Source organism: Acinonyx jubatus, chromosome E4 (genome assembly GCF_027475565.1).
Source record: "Acinonyx jubatus isolate Ajub_Pintada_27869175 chromosome E4, VMU_Ajub_asm_v1.0, whole genome shotgun sequence".
In the NCBI taxonomy this organism is placed as follows: Eukaryota; Metazoa; Chordata; class Mammalia; order Carnivora; family Felidae; genus Acinonyx; species Acinonyx jubatus.
The window spans coordinates 636,541-646,526 of NC_069395.1; the positions used below are offsets into that span (position 1 = coordinate 636,541).

The window sequence follows — 9,986 nt, forward strand, 5'->3', positions numbered from 1 at the left end:
TGGCCCGACGCTTCGCTCAGTTTCCGGTCGCGGGGCCCAGGCTGCCGCCGGGTGCGAATGGGCCTCGGTGGGGTCCGCGGGTTCGAGTCCCTACTCGGGGATGAGCCTCTTTGATCTCTTTCGGGGCTTTTTCGGCCTTTCTCCACCTCGGAGGTTAGAGTGGGTCGGGATCGGACGAGGGTGGGGTCTTCTGAGGGGAGCTTGAGCCCTAAAGCCCAGGGGAAACCGCACTCCTCCGCCCTCCGTCACCCGCTGCGGGCCGGACTGAGGGCGTCGCGCTGGGCGGCCGCCGGGGGCGGGGATAACCGCGGTCTGGGGTGATGCAACAGGGGCCCGGGCGGGGGGACAGTGGGCAGGTGAGCAGGGCCCTGGGTCACTGCGGGGGGCCGCCAGGTGAGGACTGGCGTTGATAGAAACGAAAACAAAGCAAAAAGCCGACGGCCTCCCGTAGAAAACACATCCACACCCACGAAGCGAACAAAAACCCAGGGCCAGCCCTCCAACCCTCACCTCCGTTCTGCATACCCTATTCGCGTCCCGCTCTGCCGCCCACGAGCTGACTTTATGGCTTAAAGTACTAAAATGTTGTTGGTCGATCTGCCTTCACTCCCAGCCACAGAGACCCCTTTTTTGGAGGGATGACTCGAGATGAAGATGAGGATGATGAAGAAGAGGAAGAAGAAGGAGCCACGTGGGGCCGTGGGAGCTCGAGGTTTGAGGGTCCGCAGCCCCCGGAGGAATTTGGCTTCGGCTTCAGCTTCAGCCCGGGAGGAGGGATGCGTTTCCATGAGAACTTCGGCTTTGATGACCTAATACAGGATTTTAACAACATCTTCAGCGAGATGGGGGCCTGGACCTTGCCTTCCCGCCCTCCTGGTGTGTGGCTGTCCCCGGTCAACCTGTGGTTCCTGCTGGGTTGGAGGGTGACATTAGCCTGCCGAGATTCGCTGGGGGTTGGGGGGGGGGGGGGATGTGTGACAAGATGGATGATATTGAGGTTTCAAAGAGCCCAAGTCCTGTCCCACCCCCAGCACCGATCTGCCACCTTCTGCAGAACTTCCTGGTCCTGGTCCTGAGTCAGAGATACCTGGTGACAGACGGCAGGAGGGACAGACTCTCCGGGACTCAATGCTTAAGTATCCAGATAGTCACCAGCCCAGGATCTTTGGGGGGGGCTTGGAGAGTGATGCAAGAAGTGAATCCCCCAAACCAGCGCCGGACTGGGGCTCCCAGAGGCCATTTGGTCTGGTGAGTGCTTCTGGGCAGAGTGAGAGCCTGTGGGAGACAGCTAATGGAGGGCAAGGGCTGGCAGCTGTGCGAGAATCTAACGGGGTGGGATCCCAGGCTCTCCACTTAGTGTGTTTATCTGTTTTCTATACTAAGCTTCTTGTAGGATTTTGGCAGCGGGGGGGGGGGGTGGAGGGGTGGGGGGGGTGGGGGAGGTTGAGGGAGAGGGGATGGGGATTCTGCTTTTTCTCTAAAAAAAGAAAAAAAAAATCACTGGTCTGTTACAATTCTGGGACAAGGCAGGATTGTCAGGAAGGATAGAAAGCGTCCATTCAGGAAAGCTTTCTTGGTAGAAGAAGAGAGAAAACAGGTAGGAGGAGGAAGAGATGAGTAAAACAAAAGCTGTCTTAGGTGGGATTCTCTCTCCCAGGGAAAGGTAGTTTTGGAACCTTTGGGTTACGACCTCTCAAATTTCAGGTTGAAAGGTAGCATTTCACCTCCTTTGCCTTCTTCTGCAGTTTGATGATTTGTGGCCTATGCCCCCCCATTCTAGAGCCAGAGAAGACAACGGTGAGTGTGGAGGTAGAGGACATTTAACCTGCCCTCCCTTCTCCTCTGAAGTTATTGTTGCCACACTTGACCCCTTCTTTCCCTTGGACTCTTGATTTTGTGTTTCCTCTCTCTGCCCTTCTAGATCTTGATTCCCAGGTTTCCCAGGAGGGCCTCGGTCCAGTTCTGCAGCCCCAGCCCAAATCCTATTTCAAGAGCGTCTCTGTGACCAAGATCACTAAGCCAGATGGGGTGAGTTGGAAGAGAGGGGTAAAAGGAACTGTGGCCAGGGGATGCCATGGAGAGCGCGATCTAGGTAAAGAAACCAGTGGGCTCACCTTTATTGACGTTAGAGATCTGGTTGGGGCTTCTCCTCGTAGACAGTAGAGGAGCGCCGAACTGTGGTGGACAGCGAGGGCCGGACAGAGACCACAGTAACCCATCAAGAAGCAGACGGAGGCCCTAGAGATGGTGAGTGAAGAGTGTGAATCAAAAGGGTCTGTCTCGGGGCGCCTGGGTGGCGCAGTCGGTTGAGCGTCCGACTTCAGCCAGGTCACGATCTCGCGGTCCCGCGGTCCGGGAGTTCGAGCCCCGCGTCAGGCTCTGGGCTGATGGCTCCGAGCCTGGAGCCTGTTTCCGATTCTGTGTCTCCCTCTCTCTCTGCCCCTCCCCCGTTCATGCTCTGTCTCTCTCTGTCCCCAAAAAAATAAATAAACGTTGAAAAAAAAAATTAAAAAACAAAAGGGTCTGTCTCTTAGTTCCTTGGGAAAGGGGAACCCTTACTTTTCTAGCCTTTAATATTATTCCTCTCCTTGTCCTCTGCTCATCCTCTTTCATTTAGTGTGTCCGTGTGTATCACTTTCTTCCTTAGATCCAGAATCACCAGCACCTCCAGCCCTGGATGACACCTATTCCATCCTGGATTTGTTCCTAGGACGCTGGTTCCGGCCCCGGTAGCCTTGTTAAGCCTCAGCGGCCTTCAGATCCCTTCCACGCTTTGTTCACCATCCGTGTCTCCTCCTGCCACCTCGGCCTGGGGTGTGCGGAGCAGTGAATCGGGGGTATGTCAGTATGTGACTCACCCAAAGTGACCAATAAAACCTTTATTTATGCTAATTCTTTGGTCTTAGTTCTGTCCAGGCCGTTCCACTTTCTAGCACCATCCAGGGGTTCCCAGATCATCTTGGCCCACGGCCACCTTCTTCTTTAACTTTTTTCTGGTTCCAAAACCTGATGTGATAAGTAGGGTCAGGTCCCCGGTAGATTATTCTTGTGGAAGAGATAACTATAGAGACAACTCCAGGAAGAGTTCTATCGGGGAATGCACAAATTCTCAAAAGAGGGGGCACCTGGGTGGCTCAGTCGGTTGAGCGTCTGACTTTGGCTCGGGTCAGGATCTTGCGGTTCGTGGGCTCCAGCCCTGCGTCAGTTTCCGTGCTGACAGCTTGGAGTCTGGAGCCTGCTTAGTATTCTGCGTCTCCCTCTCTCTCTCTCGGCCCCTCCCCTGCTGGCGCTCTCTTTCTCTCTCTCAGAAGTAAATGAAAACATTTAAGAAATTAAAAAAAAAAAATTCTCAAAAGAGGAAGCTTGTGTGGAAATGGGTGATGGCTGCTTCCCTAGGATGGGGCAGTTCATGAGAGAATTTGAGGGAATACACTGGCAAATATTTCTTCCTTTACTGGCTATGTTCTTTTTTTTTTTTTTTTTTCTTTTTAATGTATGTTGGAGAAAATATAACTAGGACAAACATTACTAGATTTTTTTTCTCGTTAAAAACTCTTTTAGTACTGTGGCTGGGAGGGGCTGATTTTGTATGTTTACCTCTGTTTCCTCGAAACTTTACTAAAACGACACACGATAAAGGGATTTTTCTAAGGAGGCATATCACAAGAACAAAGAAGATATACACTGAGGAAATTTTGTCTTTTTATTATATGTTTTGGTGAACAGAAGTTGACTTACCATAGCAAAGTTTATATTTTTCTTTATGTTTAGTGCTCTTTGTGTCATTTAGACACCTCCCCACCCAAGGTTGAAAGGACACTCTCCTTTATTTCTCCTTCACAGATTTTACTAGGTTTGCTTTTTACATTTAGGTGTTGTTTGTTTTTTAATGCTTATTTGGAAAGAGAGTGCGTGGGGGAGGGGCAGAGGGACAGCTAAAGCAAGGAGCCCAATGTGGGGCTCAACTCCACGGAACTGTGAGGTCATGACCTGAGCCGAGGCCAAGAGTCGGATGTTTAACTGACTGAGCCACCATGCGCCCCTGCGTTTTGGTTTTAAATCCACCTGTAATGTATCTTCCTATTTGCTATGAATCTATGAATCAGGGGACCAACTTTGTTTTTTTCTAGTTGGAAAAATACATATGCATATATATATACAAATACTATAAATATATTTCATACGCAGATCGTTGTGCTGGGTCTATCTTTTCTGTTAATCTATTTGTGTACCTCTGTGCCCATATCACATCTTAAAATTGTGTAGTTGTATTTGGTAGAACATATACTCCCACTTTTGTTTCTCCCCTCTTTAACTTCTAACATGTAAGAATGCGATTGATTTTTCTAATCAGCTTTTCAGAGCATCACAGAAACACACGGAGCTGGAGACTAGCGGACATCTGTGGATGGCTCACAGCTTGAAAGCTGGAGACGCATACAAACTAAAGAAGCACCTTGGGAGAAACAGTCTGCAGAGAGATGAAAATTTAGCAAGGATACGTCTTTAATGTCTTTAGAAATATAAGATGATACGTCCATACAGCCAGAACATACTCCTATGAAAAGGAATAAACTTTGGGGAGTTAAAAAAAATGTGATGGCAGAAATGAAAATCTATAAAACGATTCTGACGACAAAGTTGAGAAACTCTCCAGGAAGGTAGACCAAGTAATAGATATATAGAAAACAGGCAGCAATGCACACCTGAAAGTAATGTTATATGTTAACTATACTTCGATTTAAAAAGATTATTTTCAAAGAAAATAGGAAAAAAAATAAAACTGGAATGGTACAAACCATCAATGAAACAGACCAAGAAAATATCCCAGAAGTGAAGAATATTTACTTCTAACCTGAAAGACCCACCATATGCTAAATACCAAGGATGAAAATAAACCCACTATTTCAGAACGCTCGAGACAAAGGAAAAATCTAAGTAAGGGAGGGTTCAGAGGAATCGAGATTCAAGATTCTCAGTTGCATCTACCCAGATGTCCCCATTTCAAATGTCGGGATCCTACCCTAACCTCCTCAAGGTTAGGGTCCTAAAATACCTAGCCTTGGCATAGGAAGCCTGGGGCTGAGAATTCTTTCTCAACAATTAACATTGGAGCTGGCCCTCCACTCTGATGCCCACTGGATACAGGTTAGGCTTCCCTCAAGGGCTGTTGTGGGGCCACCTGGTTTCACAGTCTGCCTGGACTTGATCAGTTCTGTGGACTTAGTTTCTATTTCCTTCAGGCTCTCAACTGCTGCAGAGACCATTAACACATATCCTTTCAACCAGTAACCCCTCGCAGCCGGCCACTGCTGACAATTTTCATAACTGTCCCACCTCAGCAAGCTAGAGACTATTAGTATTCTACCTACTACCGTGGGTTCTTGTCAGCCAGACTGTGAACAGTCACCCAGATTCATTCTAGAATTTGTGGAACCATGTCTGAAACCAACAGGCTTAAATTGGGTTCCTTGGAGAAAGACTCCAACGAGAAGCTACGTGAACAAGGTTTACTGGGAAGTGCTAGTGCTCGCGGGATGCACCTGTAAGGAAGTGAGGAAGGCAAGGTTAGGCAAACGGGGAAACTGACACGCAATGAGGTTACAAGAGAGGCTTCGGCCGATCCTGTGGGGAACTTGGAAGTTGGAGTGGCCCCTTCAGGGTCGTTCCATATTGAGACAGAGAGGCCAGGTCTTTGTATCCTGCATCAACCGTCGTCGACAGGCCCTACAGGAGGGCATGTGACCTTGGGTGAGGCTGTCTCCTGCCATGGAAGGCACTGCCATGAGGGAAGCAGCTGTGTGCAATCAGCATCTGATACTCCCAGCAGCTGGGAAATGGGTGCATTGGTCCCAAACAGGGCATCCGGGTAGAGCATTTTACCCACGAAACCTAGTAAAGGAGTATCGTGAACAGATGTGCCCAGGACTGTGCCAGAGCCCGTGGCCCAGTGCTCGAGAACCTCATGAACTATATACGGGATTTTGTAAATGTATGTGTTTCCACCTACCGGCACATAAGCTCTAGAAGAGCGGGCAATGTATTTGCTTACCGCCGCTTCTCCAGCATCTAGAATTTGACTCCTAGTTGAATGAACCTAACTGGAGGCTTGCAATAAGAACCAGGAAGTTGCTGTGTGTTAGGCGGGATCTGGGGGTGACAAGAATCCAGAGAAAGGGAGGTGGGGCTCGGTGCGAGTGTGAAGCACTCGTCTGGAGCCAAGGCAGAGCTAGGGCACTCTAACCGAGGTGGGACTCCGCATGAGGGAAGCGCAAGCATCGCATGAGCGGGTTTTCTTTCTGCAGTCTCCGGTCTTCAGCCCAGCCTCTCTGGATGCCCGTGGCGTTCTGCAAGCATCCAAATGGTTGGGGGGAAAGCTTCATGTTCCACACGAGTGACATTGTGCAACAGGGGATGGAGAGTCAGAAGGTCTGGATCTGAATCCAGACGTCTCCCTTAAGTAGCTGCGCGGCCTTGGCGAGTCCTGAGGCTCTCCAGATCACCAGGGGCGGGGCGGGAGCAGGTTGCTGAGGCCAAGGGCTGGCACAGGATACTTCCTCCGACCCATCGGCACAGGAGGGGGCTACTCCTGGGAGGAACGGGGATGACAGATGGAAGAGACACAGCCTGGGCAAACTCCAGGCTCTGGTCCAAGAGCCGGCCCTTGGACATTCTCCTGTTATCTCTACTATCTCTACGCTCGCTCGCCTACACACGTGTGCAGACATTGCTGTTCAGGCGCTGCGCTAATTGGTTTTAAAGTCTTTCCCTTATCATTCCCCTGCTCCCTGGCAGGCAGTGGTTGTGGTTGTGTGGCAGCAGCCAGAGACAAGGCGTCCCCACCATGTTGCAGAGCCAGCCCTTGGCCGACGTCAAGGGCCGGCTCCGGATCCGCAGCCACCTGGCCCGGCAGTGCCTGGCAGAGTTTCTGGGTGTATTTGTGCTCATGGTAGGCCGGGTAACGGGGGAAGGAAAGAGGGGAGGAGGGCGAACGTTTCTGCCTCTATCTCTTCCTCCTGGTGTCTCACTTCACTCAACTATGCGTCATTTCTGTCCCTGCCCTTGTCCCTTCGGTTCCAGCCCCCGTCCATCTCTCCCTTCCCAGTCTTCACTCCTCCCCCACAGCTCCTCTATTTCCTTTCCCTCTATTGCTCCTCCCCCTTTCTTGCTGACCCCTCGTTACTTTGGTGCCCTCTCTCTCTCAGCTGCTCCCCTTCCCAGCCTTGCTCCAGGCTTCCAGGCTCCCCATGCCTGGTCCTCCGCTCCTCATCTTCCCTCTCCCCACCAGTTGCTCACCCAGGGGGCTGGAGCCCAGGCTGTCACCAGTGGAGAAATGAAAGGCAACTTCTTCACCATGTTTCTGGCTGGCTCTCTGGCCGTGACCATAGCCATCTACGTGGGTGGTAACGTTTCAGGTGAGGAGGGTGGGGTCTGGCCATGTGCATGTGTGAGTGTGTGGTGACGGTGACTCATGGACTTGTCTCCTTGAGCTTGACTAATGCCCTGGACCCAGATATGCCTTGGCCCGGGCCAGCCCCTCCCCTCCGTGTCTCTCTCCTCCACTCACCTAGGCAGGGAGCTGTGGCAAGGCTTTAGGGTAAGTCTGTCTTCTTGTGTCCCCCGCCTGAAGGCCTCGGTGTCATCTTGCCCCGGGGCCTCACCTTCTTGTGCCCCAGGTACATGCTGTGCCAGTGGCCAGTGTGTCTGCCTTGAGCCCCATCACAAGACACAAACACGTAGTAGAAAGAGCGGGCAGACCCTGGGCTTTACTGTGTGAGCTCAGCAAGCTGCAGAATGTCTCAGAGCTGAGCCGCTCACCCGGTGGGGACAAGTAACATCTGCCTTGAGAGTTGTGACACAACAGCAGCGGGACTTGGTGAGCACCAGGAGGCCACACCTAATGGATGTTGGTTTTCTCTTCCCGATCCTTGAAGGGGCCCACCTGAACCCAGCCTTCTCCCTGGCCATGTGCCTGCTGGGACGCCTCCCCTGGGCCAAGTTCCCCGTTTACTGCTTGGTGCAGCTTCTATCTGCTTTCTGTGCCTCTGGAGCCACCTATGCTGTCTACTACGGTAACAGGGTCGGGGCCGTCTGGGTGTGGCCGGGACTGCCTTGGAATGGTTTTGAATGGACAAAGATGGAAGTCCTGAGCCTCCCCTGCCTCCTGCAGATGCCCTACAGAACTATACAGGCGGGAACCTGACGGTGACTGGCCCCAAGGAGACAGCCTCCATCTTTGCCACCTATCCTGCCCCTTACCTGTCCCTGAACAATGGCTTCCTGGATCAGGTAGGTGTGAGGGGGAGACCTGGGAAGGCCCCAGTCTTTGCCCTTGTCCCCTGGGCTCCCAGACTACTTATTGTTCGGGCTCTGGGTGGGATACGGGGTTGAGTCTGTCTCTGTAGCACCCCCACCCCAGTTGCCTGTGTTGGACAAAGTCAGAGGACATGAGGTGGTGGCCTAGGGTTCTTGGGAGAGAAGGGGCAGCTGGGTCATCTGACAGCTTATGGGGGCCCCTCTGCCTCTGTGGACTCCAAGGTGCTGGGCACGGGGATCCTGATTGTGGGGATCCTGGCCATCCTGGACACACGGAACAAGGGAGTGCCTGCAGGTCTGGAGCCTGTGGCTGTGGGGCTGCTGATCCTGGCCATCGGGCTATCCCTGGGTGCCAACTGTGGGTTCCCACTCAACCCTGCCCGGGACCTGGGCCCACGGCTTTTCACCTACGTGGCTGGCTGGGGCCCTGAAGTCTTCAGGTGAGAGACAGCCTCGCCCCTCCCCTGATACCTCTGAGTCTGGGTCCCCAGCTCTTTCCTCTTCCCTAGTCCTCGGGGACTCAGGACAATGCCCCTCATCTAAGTCCTGCTTCTCCTTTTCTCCCTCACCCCTTCTTCTCTCCTCCACCCTTTCTCCGGAAACAGTAGAGGCTGTGTTCTCAGGCACGTCTGTCCTGTTACCTTTTGGCATTGTGACCGCATCACGAGATGGGTATATTCAGATAATTCCCTGAGGCAAGAGGCTGGACCAAGCTCTCCGGGGGTCTCCTCTCTAACCGCTGTGCTTCGTTGCCAAGACTTGCTCTTCCCGGCGTCCATCCCCCCTGGGGCTGCTTTAGGGAGGTTCTCTTGTTACCGCCCCTGGTCCTTCAGGGAGAGGCTAGAGGACTCCCCCTGAAGCCTTCCTTATGTCCCTCTCTTGCAGTGCTGGTAATGGCTGGTGGTGGGTGCCTGTGGTGGCCCCTCTGGTGGGGGCGACTCTTGGCACAGCCACGTACCAGCTGCTGGTGGCTCTCCACCACCCCGAGGAGAAGTCAGAGCCGGCTCAGGATCTAGAGTTTGCCCAACATACAGCCTGAGGCCTGGAAACTCCTGCCTCTGCCCTGTTGCCGCAGCGTGAGCTCTGATCCCGACACGGAGCCCTCGCCTCGCTTGTGGACGCTGAAGTGGGGCCGCAGATCCGGACGGTGGCCAGAGGACGGCTTCCTCCCAAACTGGGAGGGCGAACTGGGAGGGCCAGGCCCCTGCTGCCCTCCACACCCCGGCAGGTCTTCGGACCCGGGGGGCCTCCGCGGACACAGTGCCTCAAAGCGGCCGCCAGAGGGTGCGCCCGGGGAGGCCTGGGGGAGGCCGGGGGAGGGGCGCTTCCCGCGGAGCTCGGCCCCCTCCCGGGCTCCCGGCCCCAGAACCTCGGTGCGGCCGCGCTGCCCTCGCGGGGCGGCTTCCCCCACATGGGGAGGGGGCGCAAGGGGGGAAACTGAGGCACGGCCCAGTGCCCAGGCGCTCCGGCCGTCCTTCCCGGAGAGGGGTGCGGGCCCCGGCCCGGGGGCGCGCGTGGGGGGAGGGTCCTCGCTGCCCCGCCACGCGCCCCCGGCCCCCTCTCCTCCGAATAAAAACGTCCCGGCTCTCTATCCCCGGCTGACTCGGCTTTTTGGGGTGGGGGCCACGGCCTCGGAAGGCCTAAGACCCCTCCGCCGCCCCGCATAAAGA

The 9,986-nt window shown here is 53.9% G+C and overlaps 2 protein-coding genes across 6 annotated transcripts; both read left to right on the forward strand.

Moving 5' to 3' along the window:
* Positions 1-18: 18 nt before the first annotated feature.
* HAX1 (HCLS1 associated protein X-1) lies at positions 19-4,481 on the forward strand. Of its 3 annotated transcripts, XR_008293174.1 has the most exons (8): positions 19-153; positions 614-876; positions 1,055-1,248; positions 1,746-1,809; positions 1,922-2,028; positions 2,157-2,247; positions 2,648-2,837; positions 4,355-4,481. XR_008293174.1 is itself a non-coding variant. In XM_053209371.1 (7 exons), the coding sequence occupies exons 1-7, from the start codon at positions 101-103 to the stop codon at positions 2,731-2,733; spliced, it is 858 nt and encodes a 285-aa protein (XP_053065346.1). In that variant the 5' UTR covers positions 19-100; the 3' UTR covers positions 2,734-2,892. The 3 variants fall into 3 exon arrangements, 2 of the variants coding, with proteins under 2 accessions (XP_053065346.1, XP_026904584.1); XM_053209371.1 differs by lacking the exon at positions 4,355-4,481 and having other exon boundaries at positions 2,648-2,892; XM_027048783.2 differs by lacking the exon at positions 4,355-4,481 and having other exon boundaries at positions 1,746-1,797; positions 2,648-2,892.
* A 1,816-nt stretch (positions 4,482-6,297) lies between these two features.
* AQP10 (aquaporin 10) lies at positions 6,298-9,907 on the forward strand. Of its 3 annotated transcripts, XM_027048780.2 has the most exons (7): positions 6,298-6,429; positions 6,796-6,949; positions 7,289-7,415; positions 7,935-8,072; positions 8,171-8,289; positions 8,539-8,756; positions 9,202-9,907. In XM_027048780.2, exons 1-7 carry the CDS (start codon positions 6,362-6,364, stop codon positions 9,353-9,355), a joined length of 978 nt encoding a protein of 325 aa, XP_026904581.1. In that variant the 5' UTR covers positions 6,298-6,361; the 3' UTR covers positions 9,356-9,907. The 3 variants fall into 3 exon arrangements, with proteins under 3 accessions (XP_026904581.1, XP_026904578.1, XP_026904582.1); XM_027048777.2 differs by having other exon boundaries at positions 6,796-7,415; XM_027048781.2 differs by lacking the exon at positions 8,539-8,756 and having other exon boundaries at positions 6,796-7,415; positions 9,202-9,336.
* Positions 9,908-9,986: the final 79 nt, after the last annotated feature.

Coding starts and splice junctions, on each gene's coding strand:
- HAX1 (XM_053209371.1), top strand. CDS start 101: ATGAGCCTCTTTGATCTCTTTCGGGGCTTTTTCGGCCTTTCTCCACCT. Junction 154..613: donor GGCCTTTCTCCACCTCGGAG/GTTAGAGTGGGT, acceptor CTTCACTCCCAG/CCACAGAGACCCCTTTTTTG. Junction 2,029..2,156: donor AGATCACTAAGCCAGATGGG/GTGAGTTGGAAG, acceptor TTCTCCTCGTAG/ACAGTAGAGGAGCGCCGAAC.
- AQP10 (XM_027048777.2), top strand. CDS start 6,362: ATGGTTGGGGGGAAAGCTTCATGTTCCACACGAGTGACATTGTGCAAC. Junction 8,290..8,538: donor ACAATGGCTTCCTGGATCAG/GTAGGTGTGAGG, acceptor GTGGACTCCAAG/GTGCTGGGCACGGGGATCCT. Junction 8,757..9,201: donor TGGGGCCCTGAAGTCTTCAG/GTGAGAGACAGC, acceptor CCTCTCTTGCAG/TGCTGGTAATGGCTGGTGGT.